The sequence below is a fragment of the Rhynchophorus ferrugineus genome, unplaced genomic scaffold (genome assembly GCF_030347505.1).
Source record: "Rhynchophorus ferrugineus isolate W39M unplaced genomic scaffold, kcgeb_rfMv2 rfM4, whole genome shotgun sequence".
Taxonomy (NCBI): domain Eukaryota; kingdom Metazoa; phylum Arthropoda; class Insecta; order Coleoptera; family Curculionidae; genus Rhynchophorus; species Rhynchophorus ferrugineus.
Window position 1 is genome coordinate 31,431,214 of NW_027472583.1, and position 20,260 is coordinate 31,451,473.

Genomic DNA, 20,260 nt, shown 5'->3' on the forward strand with positions numbered 1-20,260 from the left:
TTGGAACTACAAGTTGACAATGACAAGTAAGTGACATCAAATCTTTAGTATGGTGGTACCAACTTTTGCCTTGTAATTCAATTATTGTTAATTTTCCATGAATTAACCATAAATTAATAGTCTGAATTCAAGAATTTAGTTTCCAAATTATTATATAATAACTATAACGCTACTGAAAACATTCCAGTTACTAATTATACTGCTTCATAATAGAGAATAGCTCGATTGCATCAAAACTGTAGAGCTGACGTACCAAAATCAAAGTCTAGTGATAGAACAGACCCTTTAGAGTTAATCACGGTTCTAGTATAATAATTAATAATTGTTATTATTATCTGATAATGTAGATTCACCTCTTTTTAGAGATAAAATACTATAATAATTATTATATTACTTTATCAGATATTACAGTACACTTAAATAAAAGGCTAGGTAAACATCTCAATAAAACAACAAAATATTATGTTCAATAAAAAAGTCTATTAAATTATATTCAAAAAACTTAAATTTGCTTTAATATGGATGGTGCGTGAATAATTTCGATTTTACTGATACAACCTATATTGAATTGATTACGATAATCGAAAATATCTATCGCATAATTAATTTATTCAGCCATATTATATTGGACATTCACTGTAGGTTGAGTTAGCTACCGAACGACCTTGTTGATATAGGCGATAAAAATTTTAATTGCATCATTTATTTTTATATTAGGTACGCTTATACGTGTGTTTTTTTTTGGTAAGATTAGTCTTAATATATAATCTTGTGTAATTTATAAAAAATAAAATAAAATTGCCCAAAATATAATAAAAACCTAATAAATTTGTAGTTTAAAAAACTATCAAAAACGAAAAATATACATAAGTTTGTGAAGCATCTCTATTATATATGGAGTATAATTTTCCCAAATATGAAGTTGGAGAAAAAGTTATTACTTTTTTTTCTCTTGTCTCTAAGTAATTTCTCTCGGAGATTGTCCCTATCTAGTTAGTCTGTAATATTTATGACTAAAAACCAGTGAAAGAATTGGTTTCTATTTTCATTACGTAAAATTTCTATGTTTAACATGAACCTCAGTCTAATGTTTCAACTTACAACATCGATACGAAACTAAACATGAACTATACAACAATTTAAAAGCATTTACAGAAAAATGCACTATTTCCATTACAAAATGTCCCAGGCGTTTGGAAAATGCCTACATTATGATGATTCCAAAACCTGGAAAGCCACCAAATGAAATAACAGGCTCTAATTCCTTCCTGTGGAAGTGAGACCCATGTCACTTCTACCACTAATATGCAAGGTATTTGAAAAAGTCCTGTTAAAAAAATAAAACCCATTATAGAGAGAAAAAAGAAAAATCAGTCTGGGTTTGTTAACAATTGTTCAAACATTAACAACGAAATTGTTCAACAATTAACAAACGTTCAACAATGGTGCATAGAATAACAGATGTAATTGAAGAAGCCTATGAAGGTAAAAAGGTATATAATATATATATATATGTATATATGACTTCGATAAGGTACAGCATGACGGCCTTGCTCATAAGCTACCAAAAATCTTACCGAAGCTACACACCGAACTACTAAAATCTTACATTACAGCTAGAATGTTTACAGCTAAACAAGAGGCAGATTACTCTACAATAAAAGAAGCTAAAGTAAGTGTACCACAAGGAAGTGTATTGGAAGCAATTATTTATCTACTTTACACATGTGACACTCGACACATGTGATACCACAAATAGAAAATATCACAACGGCTACATTTACTGATTATAATGCGTTTCTTGCTGTCGGATATAATAGCGAAGAATCAACACGAAAATTACAACAGGCAAGTGACAATATAATTATTGGACCCAAACCTGGAAAATAAAAATTAACGAAAGTATGTTAAATCTGTGCATGTGCAGTTCAGATATAATTATACTACACGCGCACCAATAACAATAAATAATACTATCATTCCATATACCAACAAGGCTAAGTATCTCGGAGTGAATCTTCAAACAAACACACAAAACCTCGCTGGAAGGAACTCTTAAAAAAGAAAACGAGGGAACTGGGGTTCAAATATAAGAAAATGTTTTGATTAATTGTAACAAAATCAGTACTGAATAATTAGGACAGGAAAAATGATCAGTACATTGCTATTATACAAGTTAGTATTGAAACCTATATGGACATACAGAATTAATTTATGGGGATGTTCTGTGAAATGTTATGTAAACACAACAGAAGTTTTTCAGAAGTCCTGAGAAGTATTTTAGATGCACCCAGACACTAGAGGACTGATTACTTACACCGAGACGTTAGGATACCGACTGCCATTCAGGTAATCAAGAGAATCGCAAGGGGACATAAGGATCTCACTCTCATGTTAATATCGAAATAATAACTCTTGGATAACATCAGAACAGGACACAGACTCAAAAGAATCAAACCATTTGATCTTGTGTAGTGTAGTGAGGTGCATTTAATAGAAAAACAGCACTGTTAATTCATAAATATTAGTGCACCAGAGACTAAGATACAGCCTAAGGTAAGTTATTGTAAACATAAATTGTAGGTTAGTCGGCAACGACTAGTAACAATGTAATAAATAAATTTTAAAACAATTTACAGAAGACCGATTAGTTGGATTCTACATGAATTAACAGTGAAACATTTAAAAAACCTTTTTTATTGGTAATTTATTTCTGTAACAAAACGAAATCCAGCCATTTTTTAAATCAGTAATTAAGGACCATGAATATTGTAAGACATTTGTACAATAGTATGCGAAAATGATCATTAAAAAATTACGGGAAGTGTTGATGCACCCACAGCATAATCCGGAATTTGCCCTGTCTGATTACTATTTGTTACTGTTCCTACGAAACTCTTAATGATGTTTTTACGCACAAGAGACAAAGACCGAAATACATTTTACAAGAAAATTGGTAAAAAATGGCATAATGCAAATATATGCGTGTTTCAAATTCGATATTAAATTCGCGTAAAAAAAAACATGAGAAGAAACGGAATTACTTTTTCAGCAATCAATATTTTAATGATATTTAATAACTATTCTAATGTAGAATCCAAACTACGAACCGAAACTATTGATAATTCTTAAAACCTACCAACTGGACATCATTTCAAAGATATTTTATTGTACTGATCCAGCCTGTTACTGACGTCAAATTACGTCAAACCCACGGAGTTTATGATAGTGAAACAAAACAATATCACCAAAAAAACGGCGGTACAAAATGTGCAGTAGAATAAATAAAAATATTATATTAATTATTTTGTGCAATTAAGAAAGCTTATTTATTCAAAATTAAAATATAAAACATCGTAATCGCTAATAAAACAAAAAAAAAAGCAATAGAAGACAAGTTAAAATCAACTTTCATCAATTAATTAATACGCTCGATTGAAATTTCAATAATCCATAAGAAGATAAAATACACTAGAAGTCCCTTAACACTTAAAAAAACATGTTGTTTGTATTACTAGAGTTAAAATTGATGTCGATTCTTAAATCTGACTTAATCAGAATAAACATGTTCCGTGTAAATACTGGTGAAAATGACGTGTCGTCGACACGTTAAACCCTCATCGATTCTGTCAACGATAATATTGTTCGGCGAGTGTCGAAATATCCGAAAACGTTGGTGACGTCATCCGAATAACGTTATAAACCCCATGCCTGGGTGGTCACAGTTCGGTAATGAACACATCTGGCCGGGTACCGTATCACGCTAATAATTAAGTCATCAGCCATCGTCCATAAAAAGTAGAGTATCAAAATATCGTTAATAGCGAAAAACAAAGATCAATGCTCAGTTATTTAGGTATGATTAGTAGACCATTTTATCTTTTCAGCACTTCACAGAGACACTATTCCTGAAAAGCAGTACCACATAGTGAAATAAAATTCAATATACATTAACTATATTAGAATAAATAACCAACGTGGAATCATGAAAAATAAACAACTCAAAGTTGAAGTTAATGAGTTAATAATCAGTAATGTCATAATGAGTAACTCTCCTGGCAAATAGTAATTCGGAGCTAAAATGAAAAAAAAATCAACATTATTTCATGTTTTCTAGTGCCCAGTATTATTCAGAATATTAGCTTAGATTAGTAGCTTAAGATTCTGAAATACGGTAAATCAACGACATGTCGAAATGTAAAAAAAGATATCTATTCAGTATTCATCCTGAATATCACTCTAAAATGTTTATCTCTTATCTGTTTATACCTTTATCATTCATATATTTGTCAGTGTTGTTGTAGAACAGTACCAAATTTTGTCACAGCTGAGATATCGTCAATCTTCGTCTTTTGAGATCAATCCAGATCCACTTTTTTGCGTTGACCGCGTTTGCGTTCACATGACTTAATTTGATTTCTCTGAATTTAATTCTGTTTTAGCATTTTAATCGAATACATTACTACATAAGATTGTCTCCGAGAAACTCATGTAGAAGTTTTACTGACTACATACTTAATTTCCAGTATTTTCATGCTCACGAGAAATCAAAGAGCCTGACTTGACTACTCTTTTAAACATATTTTAGTCTCCTTTTTACCAACGAGGGTTTATCTGGACTGATCCTATTGTTTAACGTGGGCTCCGAACCACGGTCCTCGGCTTTAAGGCTACCAACTGGCGAGTGACCATCTTAGAGGTTATCCCAGAAAACATCCGGTCTTACCCAGCCTGATTACTAGGGTAACTGCGATCATTTTACTTGTCGGATTTTACACTCTTACCTAGGATAATCACAAACATAAATTTACGACCATGCCCCAGCAGGATTCGAACCCGCGACTATCGCAACAGCGGATATCCATGTCGCCTTTAACACTGTCCCAACCAAGCCGGCTGAGTTGACTATTGATTACAATTGATTGTAAAATTATATTTTAAAGTCTCCTCTTAACCAACTAGGCTTTATCTGGATTGGACCTACTGTCCAACGTGGGTTCCGAATCACGGTACTCGGCATTAAGCCTACAGACTGGTCAGTAACCAACTTAGAGACCATGCCAGAAGGCATCCGGTCTTATCCAAACTGGTTACTGGCGTTACCGAGATGGTCACTTCAATTTATCACTTCCTCTTTCATTTAAAAGTTGAAACACCCATTTTAAAACTGTTACCGAATAATTTAATGTTACAATCCGTAATATTTTCATTTTTGTTGATAAATTATATAAAAAAGAATTGGGTGTTTTATAAAAATTTACATATATTCACTAAAGAACAAAGTTAATCTTATTTTATCAATAAATTGCTTTATCAACATTATTAAATATCAACGTTTGCCTTTTAGACGACTTCTTGGTTATCAACTTTTACCCAGTTATCTAGAAAAACCTCTCAGATGAAACCTCTGATTTATTCCAAGTTGCGGTTTCGACGTAAATATTGGGTTATCAGTAAAATTGAATTCCGTGGATATTAACTACGTTCTGTAACATTCTTATAATTGTCTTGATGTTATACTTGCAACCATGTTATGACGAATCCTTAGGCACACTTTAAAAAGATGATATCCTTCAATAGGTCGCATATCAAAAATGGAAATCCGATATACAGTGTATGAAACGTGTTGAGTTTAAAACAAAAAAAATCTTGAAAATTTTACTTCAACTTGCACTGCCATCCTATTTCATATAAACGAAACCTTTAACTGTACATACTCGCTACACTTGAAATCCTATTTTTCAGAACAACCAGTCACGCGATACAATATATAGTAAAGTTTTTTTGTAAAAAAATAAGTCGGTAATACAAACGAAAGAATGCTAATGCCCCTGTATCACAGTCATGAAAATTAGCAGCTCAGGGCGATGAAAGGTGAAAGTGGAAAATTAAATGACTTTAAACTGATTCTAATTCGAATAATGTCATTAGATTCTTGTAGAAAGAGTTAATACAACTATACAAATGGAAATATATATTTAGTGATATTAGCTACAGTTAAGTTAATTACTAGATGAATATTTAATGCATTTATTCAGTAAATTAAAATTGTTTTTCAGTGAGTCATTATATATAAGTATTCTTTAATGCATTTAGACTAATATTAATTAACTAATAAATACATAATACATTATTTTATTGTCCGTACATCAAAGATAAAATAATAAAGACTTAAAAATAAAATAATAAATAACAAAAATAATAAGGATAAATATAAGTGATGCGATAAAATGAACGAGGATATAAATCTTCGGTGACAAGGTTCTGACATTTATGCGATATTAATTTATTTTATAATCCAGATCTGACACAATGCTGTTTTTAAAAACATACAATCATTATCAGTACGCGTTAAATATGATTCATACATATATATATATATATATATATGTTTGTTAGAATTCTATGGTAACACGATAAAAATCTATTTTCTCCGAAGATGGCGAAAAAAAATTTAAAAATGTAAAAGTGATTGACACCAAAAATAATCAAAACGCCGGAAAACGACAAAAAATCATTTCGCGGTTAATTTTTGGTGAAAGTGAAAGAAGAAAGTCCCTTTTCGGGGCAATATTATTAACATCTTTCGTTCATACCTGAACCATTATAAAAATATCCGAAAATTCTCGTTAATCGGGCCCTCTTCGCACAGTTTCACTGGCACATTTAACACTTCTTCGGACGGACGAAGTCGGTTTGTTTCATGTTAGTCCCGTTGATGGAGATCCACGAAACGAGCTGAACGAACTCACCGACCGCTGGAGAACCTCGTGGTGGCTACTCGAAGAATGTAAGGACCAGTTTGGTGCTCGACCCGGTGGTTCTCAGTAAAACTGAACAGGGTTCCGCTTGAGATGGCCGTGAATTCAGGCGACGTTGTCACATCGACAACGACGGCATAGGTTTCAGATTAGATATCGTGCGTCGGATTAGGACGGCCGAATTTTATCTACCCGATGGATTCGCTGATAGCATACCGATGGCAGAATGCACCGAAACGACCTTGATGACGTCACCGAAAGAGGCTTAAGAATTACCACACGACGTACATGAAATAATAATATCGACATTCTGAACAGTATTTTTTATGTTCCTACGAATTTTTATTATTTTATAATATGATTAAAGTGTACTATATTATTATATTATACAGCGACGAATATCTTTGTATCGGAGAAAATTACAACCATCAGGCAACATGGCATGATGCATTGGACATCTGGCGACTCGTTGATGATAGTCGGGTTGATGAACGCCCAAACAGTATTGCCAAATTTACTGAAGCACTTGTGTTTGTTCTTGATGTTTGCACAGAATACAATGACAGTTTATTTTATAAAAGGACTGAAAAAACACTGAAAATCGCTGGAACCTGGCGAAGACTTACTGTAGTAAAAGTTTTATTATAATGAAATAAATACCTTAAAATATTTATGAAAATGTTTTTGGTCTACAGAAAAATATTTAGCAACTTATTAGACCCAATCATAAAGATTCTCCATCCAATTTTTATTCGTTCTTCATTGTTCTTCAAGAATTTAATCGTGTTAAATGAATTTTAAACAGGTAATTTCATTTTCCACTTTCACCTTTTAATGTTCTGGGTTGCTAATTCCCAGGAAAGTTTCACAGGAACATCATAGTGTTTTCGTGTATTCTACAAGTAAAATTGAGTGTTAATCAGATCTCTGGAAGCAATTGAAATATATATTACGTAAATATATTCCGATATTATTAATGACAAGTAATAAAAACCATTTTTATAATAAAAATAAATGGTCCTTCTGCAATAATAAATAATCATTCTTTTAACAGCATATTTTCAGTTCGAAATAGAAATTCTTAGCTTTTGACTTTGCGTGGATTCTTATTATAAAATGAATAGGAGTACATTAGAAAGAAAAGAAATAAATTTGAAATATAAAAAATATTTTGGTAGATCTCAATTATTCGTACTTAATAAGTTGATGTGGACCTGCAAACCATTTATATATATTTATATTATTCCATATATATATATATATATATATATATATATATATATATATATATATATATATATATATGTAATATTATTTTTTAGTATAGGTATTTTTAGTATATGTAACTAACATTTTTTACAATTTATTCTAATCTTCCTCGTAATATGGCGATATCATGTCGAAAAAACAATGTGAGCTTCGCAACAATCCAATTGCTATGCTTCACCGATATAAGGTGGTTATCAGAAGGAGCTATGTCTGGTGAGTGTGCTGGGTGCGACAGGCCTTTTCATTCAAACTGCAACAGCATTTCCCTCCAGCTTTTGCAATATATGGCAAAAGTAACAATGTATTAAAAAAAAGTAATAATATGAATTATTTGATAACAGGTCGTCTGTTCCTAATCGTATTTCTATTGATTTTTCCATTTGGAAAGTTAAAAATAGTTAATTCAAAATGAGATTGAATCTATTGTCATTGTTCGGAACACCTGGTATCCAGAGAGAGCATCTGGGTGTTTCTATAACGAGGTTTAGTCCAGATACACCCTCGTTGATAAAAAGGAGATTTTAAAATATTTAAAAAATAGAGGTTTACTACAGTTGAAATGTTATAAGGATTTGAAATTGATGATGATGAAATTACTGATTACTTCAGTGAGAATTTGTTGCGTTTTTATATGTAAAGATGCTTTTATTATCTATGACACGTCGATGGGCAAATTTTTTTCTTCGATGGTTCAAAGTAGTTCGGATGCCCCCGATGTAATTAGATGTTACGGTTGACGTATACAAAGAAACGTTAGGTTAAGAGAGAGGATCAAAAAAGGTCGTAAAAATAACAAGTAGTGTGTGTTTAAAATATAGAATAAAAAGTCATCTAGCACAATATGTATAATTAAAGTGAATGAATAAACAGTCAAGAACACTGTTTATTATTTGCTAAAGATAAAGAACATATTAAAAGTAAATTGGTCCTTCCAGTTGATGCACGTGTTAATTTCTATAAATGTAAATATTTGGTGAACCGAAATCGCGAGTTAAGAGCCCCAACTTTCATATTAAAATAGTGAAGTAAAATTTTTACTAAGCAAAATAGTTAATACGAATAAATATACGAGATTTGATAAAATATATTTGAATAAATTAGTTTTATTTATTATTTTGTAAAATGTAATGATAGAATATGTATTATACATACAAATCGAACGATTAGTAATATAGAGTTTTGCAAAAAAATAGAGTGTAAAAAAGAAAACAAAACACCATCTTCTGTAAGGTGCCAGGAATTAATTCATCAATTAAATCATACTCATACGCATCATCCTAGTTTAAACTAATTTCAATCAGATTCTTGTGCTAATTGACTTTAATTATTTTTAAACAGTTTTTACTAGGAATAATAAATTATAACATTAAAATTACTGATTATTTATAAAAAAATAAGTATTCTAGTAAAGAAATCTACGTAATACGTAATAGGCTCGTTGTTCATGTCAAGATAAAATGATTATTCTATTATTAAACAATTCCACAATTCATCTTACATATTATCATTTATTAATACATTATTAATTTTAGAAATGATTTTATCTACGAGGTGACAAAAAATATAAAACGATCATTAGTCATTATGACTATATTCTAAAACGAAGTAATTATTAATTACGTTAAATATGCGCAATTACATTTCAACGAAACAACCAGTGCGGGAATGTCGATTTTAAATTTTTATCGGAACAAAATTATCTAATTGTCTAAATTATCTAAGTCTTTCAAGACCTTTATCTTCATCTATGATTGCAGTCAAATCCAGAACCCAATAAATAAAACTTCTTCGGATTTAAAAAACATATTGTTTGACAAGTTGTTCAAATCTTGAAATCAGGCAAAAACATATGCCAAGATGATTTATTTACATCATGTTATACAAAAAGTTTATAACGAAGTGCACGGTGACCTCGAGGTTAAATGGATCTATGAAGTTAACCACGATTTTGTCGTAAAACATGAAAGAAGGTTGCTAAATCACAGCAAGGTGGATACTGGATAATGCGCAAGATATCAGAAGATTGAAGCATATGAAATATTTGTATGAAATAATCTAAGCAACACTTTTAAGATTTTTATGATATTTTTGTTAAGAACAATAGTTTACCAAATCATGCAAATATTTTTTATGTTTGTTTTTAAAACAATAACATACTGTCTTAATTTTTCAACTTTCCGACAATTCAACATTTCTTCTAGAATTTATTTATAATAGTTTCGTGAATAAATAATTATAAAAATCTGAAACATAAACAGACAGAAGACACAAAACATCTGACAACGCTGCATCTTTACCAAAAGAGCTCCCATGTACATTCTTGCAGACACATGAAGCACGGGAATCGTTTTAACACACACAACCCATGATTTTCGAGCAGAATCTGAATCCGTACATTGGCAACAGTCATAAAAATATCAGGAGATACAAAAAAAAGTGCACAACTCAAGGTCGTTGATATATACATATTAGGTTTACAATATCGATGTTAAAATAGAAATTTATTTATAGAGTTGTCGTCAAAAATCGAAACAACGATGCATTCCTATTATCGCGATTTAATTATGATGTACAAACAGGTGATGTTTAAGTATGAATGAATGTTTGAAAATCGTTGTATTGATTAAAATCTTCTATAGTACATGAAAAGTAGGTTCGCGTGGACCAATTTATCTACAGAAATAGCTTCTCTAAATTTTGGTGAAATCTCTTATCGATCTTGACTTAGTGACTGACTATCTGAAATTTCCGCTCTTAATAAAAGCTCTTAATCTAATTTGTAATGAAGATTCTTAAAATACAAAATAGTGTCAGTTTATAATTTTCTTTAAAAGAACACTTTTAGCTTCGGGATTAGTTACACGGTGCTTTATCGGGTAAATAACGATGTTCTCTTTTTTGATGTTTTTTTACAACTGTACTTGAAGTTCTTGTAAAAATTGTGTTCATTGGGAATCAAGTTCTAAATATTACATATAAATGGTACGAATGGACTTAAAATATATATATTGCCATTTTCGAACCCTAGTTCCTAGATTTTGTTAATTATTTCAATCATTCATAGTCGTTGTAGATTAGCCAGAACGAGGCAAATTCCACTTTCTGATTACATTCAAAGCCTTTTACCATTCATATGACTATGTTGTTGATATATGAAATTTTATAGTAAAGCAAAAACTTAAGGAAAACTCTTTATTCAACTAAATAGTGCGTTGAGCATTTGTTGCAAGGACTATTTCTAAATGTATGTTTACCTGTGATATCTATTGTCTATATCAGACAGTGTGTGTTAGACACTAATCATGTAACCCTTAAAATTGCATTTTCAACATTTAAATTATTTTTGTTGTTTGATATGATGAAATCTGCCGCCGAAGCCCATCAAATACCAACATTATGGTGAGTTAGTTACAGTTACGGTGATGCTCCGTCATATCCCATTTGTTGCTTTTGGTTCTTTAGGGTACAGGTGCGGTTAGATAAAGACAATATACTCGGCGATTTATTTCGGTACAAGTGGAATCTAATTATATGCAGAAGAAATATTTATTTTTAGACGAACAGATATTAAACAATAAACAAGATATTAAACACTAAACAAGATCACACTATAAGAATATAAAAAGAAAGAAATGCACGTGGCAGGGTTAGCTTCAGGTGTTACGAACAGTGGACACGTCTGATCACTCTCAGAGTCAGGAACGGAAAGCACCTCGAGGCGTCGCGTCATCCACTAGCTTCACCACCCGAGGTTACCACGTCGTACCCTCTGTCAGTACCACTTGTTGTCACCTCACCGTGGGTGCTAACTTCAGGTATATGCAACGCCTCGAGTAGATCTAAGTTTAATTTCTTGCCGACTGAAAAATAAGAATCTTCTGTGGCGTGTTGTAACTAGCAATGAAATATTGTATGATAATCCCATGAGTAAAATCTAAATCAGCATCATCGCCACAAGTCAAGTTTTGCTGTATATTTGGCGAAATCAGCAAGGTGTAGTATATTACAAGCTGATAAAACCGAATGAAACTGTTACTACGGATGCCTATCGATGTCAATTGAACAAACTGAACGACGTATTTTTGCAAAAAAAGACCAGGAAGATAGCATCTTGCAAAAGTTTTGCAGGATACACTGTTGCAGCTCGCATGGGAAGCGGATAAGTCGTACTCAAAAGTACTCACCAGATATAGCGCCTGATTACCACTTGTTCAGATCGATGCAGCATTGGTTGAGAGAAATGTATATATTGTATCAATTTCTCTAAATAAATGCATTTTTAAAATAAGAATGTAATCAGTAGACATGCAAGCACATAATAAAATTTAAAAAACGGCATATATCATTTATGTGGTACCAATTTACAAAAAGATTATAGAGAGAAAAAAGCTAATACCCACACACCAGTTTGCGTTCATTAACAAACACCCGGTTCATAGAATAGAATGCAAATGAAAAAGTCTGTGAAGGTAAAAAGGTATATTCAGCTATATTCTTTCATATAGTAAAAGTCTTCTATAGTTATGGCATAATATGGCCTTGTTCATAAATTACAGAAAATGTTGCAGAAATAACACAATGAATCATTAAAATTGTACATCCAGAATATTTAGAGTCAAACAAGAGGAAGCCTTTTCTACAATAAAATAAGCTAAAGCAGGTGTACTACAAGGAAACGTATTGGGACCAATTATTTACCATATACGAAGAAGCCAAGAAGGGACACGAAAATTACAACCGGTAAGTGACAATATAAATAAATGGAACCAGACCTAGAAAATTAAAATTAACGAAAATAAATCTGTGTATGTGTAGTTTACATATAATTAGATTACATAAGCCTCAATAATATAATGAATCTTGATGAAAAACTTCTCTGGAATAAAATTACAATAAATTGGTACTCAACAAGCAAGTGTTGAAAACTATATGGACCAAATAGGGCCGATCGGTCCTCCTAGATGTATATTTAGATTTAAGTTATTATAAAGACAAATTGTGTGCTACTCGGCAACGACTAGTAACAATGTAATAAATACATTTAAAAAATCACAAAAAAACTAATAATAAATTCCGAATAGTTTTTAAATAGAATATATATGAAAGACACACAGATAGTGAGATATTTATAGCTTTAAAAAAATAACAAAAGCCATAAGAAAACAATAAGAACATTCATACTGGTCACGACAAAACTCAATCAAACATAGCTTGTTTCTCATAAAGACGCGTTATACATACGTAAGTCTCAACGGTCACAGACCAATAAATAAACATTATGTAATGAAAACATCGCGTTATCTATTCGGTCAAAGACATTCCGGCATTGTATTCGCATTCTTGAGAAGAGATTACCACTTATCGCGCACAGAAAAGCAAATAAGACGACGCCGATTTACAGAAATCAGAACTCAAGAAGCGGAGAAACAGAGTAACATAATTGTTTTGACGTCGAAAAAATTAATCGAGATATATCGGCACACTTGATGTCGATTTGCTTGCTGATTTGAAAGTTAAAACGACTTTTACGCGCACACATTCGCCAATTTGGAAAATGTTTCGATTATTCAAGGTCAGCGGTTCATTTGTACATTCGTTAGAAACAAAAACAAGCTTTTAAATTATAATCGAGGTACTACTTAAAAACTAAAACATTGTTTTAATATAAAGACATCAAAAGCGCTTCAAATAAGAATGGTTCTAATCTATCGGGAAAAAATAATCAGTTACAACGAAATTCTTAAACTAAAAACTTTGTAATAATAATGTTTAAATATTACCAAACTGAGGATTTTATAATAAATGTGGCGAAGGTGCCATAAAAGCAAACAATAAACACGTGAGTAAAACATAAATATGGTGTAAGCTTAGATGAAGTCGCACCTAAGATAAAATTTCGACAATTGCATGAATGCAGTTGTTTCACAACATAAAATACTGTAGGAATATTAAGAAGTCATTTCGACTTTGAATTTTTAAATTTTTTTTTAAAACTAACACTGCTATAATAATCTTATGTTACATTATATTAAATATATACAAAATAGTGGATTACCCTAACTTACAATATGTTCGCAAATCTTGAAGCTACTACTTACACAAAAATATATACAAATAAAATAGTCTAAAACTATGTTATATTTTTAATTGATTACGATTTTATAATATTGGTTTAGCAAATGACACAGTAGACAGTCTGCGATTGTGTGACTTTGCATCGTAAGTTTGTCAAACAAATGCTAAATGATGTAACATGTTTTCATTCTCCTTGTATTTCCACTAGGGCAGCACAAGTATTTAGATATCATTCGTGAAAATAAATTAAAGCTTAGGAAAAAATATTATAACATTTTTAATCGATTACAAGTGGTGATTTTGAAAAATTTAAAGATAAGCACCAGGATATGGATAAAAATGCATACCAAATAAAACAATTAATTATAATTTAAAAATCGTCGTTATATAAAAAAAAGCGACAATATGTTTTTCACCGGACTCAATGTTACGCGGCCTGGTTTATATTACATTAGAAAATATTCTCTTTTTAACTCCCAGATTGTTAACGAAATCCCTTGACAAAATGATCATTGGAAGTAAAGACATAATCATCAACGGCATTCATTTCGAATTTAGGCCAATCATCAACTTTTTCCCTAAGCAATCTCGGGCTCTGCAATCAACTGCAAACTGCCTGAATTTCACCACCACTTCTTCCAACCAGAACATATTAACAAACTAATTACATAATAAATTGTTGCGAGTATTCGAGATAGCGAAATTCCTCGTTGTTATTTGCATTCTCGGCCAGATTAGCAGACAGGAGTGAGAGAGAGAGGCGGAGAGAGAACAAGGAGACAAGAAAAAACAAACGAAACCCGACAACAATATTGTTCGCTTTATGCAGAAGCAGGTTAGCAAATTTGGCGATGGAAATATGCAAATCGCCAACTAGATCTCGAAAAATATTCAGGTTCTTTTACGCCTACTGCGAGAAATTTCTCTTGTTTCTTACGTAAGTTCTATGTTTGTATTTTAAATTATTTTTTTATGCGACAGAACTAGCGGTCTGTGTAGTAATAGCCAAGAAAGGGACGTTGCGTATCCCCTTTGGAAAACCACCCCTTATGAACAAAGCGACAAGGGGTAGACGATACAAACTGAAACACACGCTGAATCATACTTGTTGACTAAGCCAACGAAAATATATACTATAGTATTTGTTCCGCGAACATCGTCCCGATTTCACGATTCAATTATTATAACAAATTAAATTAAATCATCAATGAGATGTTTCTGTTGACTCACCTCGTTTTTCTTATTCTGACTCCTCAATCGAGCGATCAAGTCTTTCTTCCACTGCGGAATCTGGTCACTGGACATTTTTTTTGCCGAACAAGAATGTATGTAAACAAATATAAATTTAAAAAAACGGTCAGGACGTTTTCGAAAACAAAAAGGAAAACGACTTTACATCATGCCCACTTTCCCGTATTGGAAAGTGAGATTGTACCGACGACTAATGCAGAATTCAATGGAAAAAATCGGTTCAGACCCGGTTGGAAGTCCGTGTTGTTTTTAAACTTAACGATCAATTGACACTAAACGCTTTTTGACAAAACAATCATCAGAGAGAACCAACTCGTTTCGAAATAATAACAATCGCCGCTACAATAACATTCACTCCACCACTTCATACCAGACAGAAAAAAAAATATAAAAAACTATCTACTAATTCTACTGGCACACACACGCACACATGAATGAAATCAAGTGAGCGATCCTCCGTGATAATATATTCGATATAATTTCGTGCATATCTGTAGCGGTTTGTTCTCACGGCCATGGGGCAAAAGCGCAAGCCCGCGATACGCCACTCTCATAAAATAATGAAAAAACACGGTGAACATCTGCTTTTACCTTCAAACGGCTTTGGATAGACAGAGACCGCGACATCATCAAACGTTTTTCAAAACCAACTGAAAATTGAATCAATAGGGTTAAGATATTTTAAGGTTATCATCCGTCCTTGTCTACAGCAACAAAAATAACCAAACGGTTTATGTGGCGCCATCTTTACCTCTGTGCTGGAACGACAGCGGTATTCTAATGTAGGTTTCGTTCTTTCCACTTTAAATTGTAAGATTAAAGTATAATAATAATCAAAGAAAACTTAACCAAAATACGATACAATGCCAGAAAAATAAAAAAAGATATTCAAAAACAAATACAAATATTATGAAAATTACTAAATTTTACACAATTCTGCAACCCACTGAAATAATTATAGGATATAATATTTATTATCTTTTTTTATGTATATAGTAAAACAAAATACAAATATATTAAAGAAAAACCTTAATATAAAATATACTAACTGTTATATATATATAAACTAATTATCGTCAAAGTACTTGTGGCGTCATCTCTACGCCAATGATGTAAACACTAATTCTTTCTATAGTTTTTGTTTTTTGCTTTTAAATATTATTTATTTAATTGTATTTAATGCAATTAAATTTAATTATATAGTTAAATAAATAAGTGATCAGGTATATACTTCTTTATTTAATAATGTACAACGATGCTAATGTTTTCATATTATTTCAAAATTGTCTGAGCTGTCATCTTATATTGATAAATAGCATTAAATGCCAGAAGAACAGAAGCAGATTTCTGTATTAGATGGATTAGTTTGTAAAATGTCATACAATAGGGCGGTTTTGATTTAAATATACACATTTTTTTGTTTTCATATAATTATGATACGTATGAATTTTTTTTTGTATATTTTCAATATTTCAGTGTCGATGAATACGTTTTTAATACCAGTATTGCATTAGTTTTATTTGGTTTAATCCGTGTTATTACAAATGTGATTTAAGTTTTATTAAAACATTTTATGATCTTATAATAAAATCGCGAACTTTTTGCTAATCATAGTTACCTTATATTAAAATTTGAAATAGCGTTAAAGTTCGTCGAGAGCTAAAGCGACTTTTTTGTTTGATTTCAAATTTTAGATGCTTGGTGGGGACTATAAAGAGCTTTTTATTACGGATTCGGTTTCAGTAAAATATGGTATTTTACGGCAAGGCTTTTAATGTTTTTAATAGCTTGTTATATAAAATCAAATAAGAACTTTACGAACGTTATAACAGTTAGGTTTTTAGAGGGTGACACAAGAGTAATGAACGTGCTGTTAAGGATTATCAATTAAATTTATAATGATTGTTTTTAAATTAATGTGGTTTGTCAAATCTAACTTTCAGCGTCGTTTTGTATTTCTGTTCAACACGTCGTCGCTTCTTTCCTCAAATAAAATAGTTTATCAAGTAAATTAAATAGTTTTGTGTTTAAAACCTTTCCCATTTTATAACTAGCGCAGTCGGTAAGATTCTGGGCTGATCATACGGCATAATTAATTATCACGAAACGAGGATAGGCTGATGTTGGATTGGCAATCGTTCCGCAGTTACTCGAAGTATTCCTAGGTGTAGTTAAGTGGAGTTTGGACAAAAGTATCGCGGTAAAAGTTCTAGGGTCATAAAAGGTGGATTGGAGGTGCTCAAAGACCCTTAGCCATAACCTATTCCAATTAAGAAACAAGATTTTAAAAACTAGTCCGTGTATTCCCGGCATGAATGTCACAATTAGGGTCTAAGACCACCAAACTCTTGAACTAACATAGTCTATTGGAATTTGGACAGAAGCTTGCAGTTTAATGGGTCACCATGGGTGGTTGTAGTGTTGAGTTTATAAACACTAGACTATTAGAATATGGAGCCATCGAAACTTCGGAAACCATTCCTTATAGGATATTATTGAAATTTGGGTAAAAAAAGTGTAATTTCGAAGATTTTCAAAGACAAAATGACGAACGAAGGTACGGGCAATACTCAATAAATAATTTTGGGTCAACGTCAGATGGGACAACGACCACGTCCATCTCTCTTGTCCTTCTTTAGGAGGTGTTACACCACGCGGTCATTACGATGGGAGAACGATCACACTGAAGGATTTCGTGCCCCTTTTCTGGCCATTGTAGAGCACATATTTTTTTATTAAATACATCTTACATTAGGTACGTTTGGTACAATCTTAATTTACAAATAAATTTATTACTGCTGTTCTGTTGTACTTGCATTAATGCACAAGCAAGGCGAGTACGGGATTAATACATCAGTCTTAATCTACTTAAGCTAAACTTAAAAATATACTTATACAGTAAATAAGCTCGTGTGGTTTGGTTCTCTTCAATCCTCTGATTTCCTGCGTGTTGTCCAATAGCTGTATTGTTTCCCCATTACTATGATTTAGCAACCTTATTTCATATTTTAAGGTAAAATCTTTGATCACTTCGTGTATCGATTTGATTTCGAGGTTATCGTGCAGCTCTTCGATTGTTACGTAGCGATATGCATTGGTAATTAATCTTAGAACTTTGTTTTCGTTACGTTAGATTACTAGTTGGTTTGATGTCTTAGTGCGATCCCATATTTGCACCGCTTAAGTCCAAATTGGCTTACTGATAAGCCAATCTCTTTGATTTTAGGTCAAGTTGAAAGTTTCCTCCTACTAACCAGTAAGGTTGCTTAACTTTGAACCTAATCTACTCTGCTTTTTGTCTAGTCTAACGTGATGTTTCCAGTTTGACCTGCCTGGTTGATTCTGCTTGAGGAATCGCGCATCAAGTGATATAATTAGGTCTTTGCATTCTCTCTATTAAGTCTTTAGTCTCTATTCTCTCTGTTAGGTCTATTAAGCTGTATTTTTCAGTCTCTAGTCCATTTGTAGATCTTGCTGATTGTTACTTGTCGTCTAGATTGTAGATCTTATGCTACAATATTGTATTATTAATTTGGTAGACATAATTACTGTTAACACTTTTAGCAGTTGTAATACTGTACAATATATCTACTGGTGAACCAACATATTGGCATCACAGAAACAAAATCACCGACACTATAGCTTTTGTATTGTGAAAATTATTAATATAGTACAAAAGATAATCATACTTTAATGAATCACTTCGTTACCAGAAATAATTCCGTTTCATTTAATGTAAATATCTATATCTATTGATCACTAGGTTATCACTAGCGTCTAGTGGTCGAAGTTCTTTTGTTGTTTCTTTTCCAAGACTTCTACATAATAGATAAAGTTTTCAAAACAGTTTTTTTTCGAAAAATAATTCCTAATATTTGTGACAACACTATTATATGAATTAATTGAATTTAATTAAAAATAAGTAATACTCAACCATATTTTAACCTTACAAATAATAATATGTATAGACTTCTTTTTCATGTTAATATTGAAGTGGATAACACCAGAGTGTTAGTAGGAGTATTTAAGAGAAAACCGCAGTGCTAAAACAAAACAATAATTACACCAGAGACTAAGATAAGGCCCATGGGTCCTCCTATAATATATAACACACCTAGATTATTGTAATGTGGTGATGTCAGGCCTCTTCTTTTTATTGCCACAGAATGAGATCGACCAAACAATCAAGGCACGTGGAAAATCAGACAGTAGATTCATTCATCATTCGACGCTCACGCATCGTACATTCAATCAACAATCATCCACTCAATAATCAAACATTCATACATTTTCATTTGTTAATTATTTGTATAATAGTTAGAGTTAGTAATAAAGTGTTAAAGGAAACATAGTTTCGTTTAATTAATTACCCGAAGGCCTCCACAAGTGGTGACCCCGACGTGATCGAAGTGCCTAACAGATAAACCAGCTCAACAGAAGCCATTCGACAGGTGCTCGACACGTGTACGGAAGGATAGCACGTAGGATAGCATATCCAACGAGACTAACGCGATGGACGAAGACCGCAGAAGCCCATCATGCATGACATCAACGCATGAACACCCTTGCATCCACCATGAAATGGGACACGTACCTAACTTATAGGTACCCTCAAACCCTGACTAAGGTTGGGATCTACATCTCATAAGCAGTCCCTGGGCAATTGCGTGATTGCGGGTGCACTCAGGAACCTGCATCACGTGGAGGTACGTTCCACGACAGCTCCACTAGGAGGGGGAAATGTAGCGATCGCTACGACCCTTTAGGCCACCATGTATTCACATACACCAAGTTCAAATGTTGGCAACGCTGGTGGATTGGTACCATGCGGTTCCTTTCTATAAAAGTCCACCAGGGTGACGTCTCGCTCTCTTTTTCTTTTCTCTACCCCCTTGTAACCGTAA

The 20,260-nt window shown here is 32.2% G+C and overlaps 1 protein-coding gene across 4 annotated transcripts in view; it reads right to left on the reverse strand.

Moving 5' to 3' along the window:
• bif (protein phosphatase 1-binding protein bifocal) overlaps positions 1–16,022 on the reverse strand; it is a 75,249-nt gene extending 59,227 nt beyond the window's left edge. The window contains exon 1 of one of the 4 annotated variants that reach the window (XM_076402257.1): positions 15,948–16,022. In XM_076402257.1, coding sequence (XP_076258372.1) covers positions 15,948–15,986 — 39 coding nt within the window. In that variant the 5' untranslated portion in view covers positions 15,987–16,022. Of the gene's footprint in view, positions 1–6,596; positions 6,855–10,327; positions 10,411–15,335 lie in introns of those variants that run through there. The other 3 variants (XM_076402255.1, XM_076402258.1, XM_076402259.1) reach the window with 3 other exon arrangements.
• Positions 16,023–20,260: the final 4,238 nt, after the last annotated feature.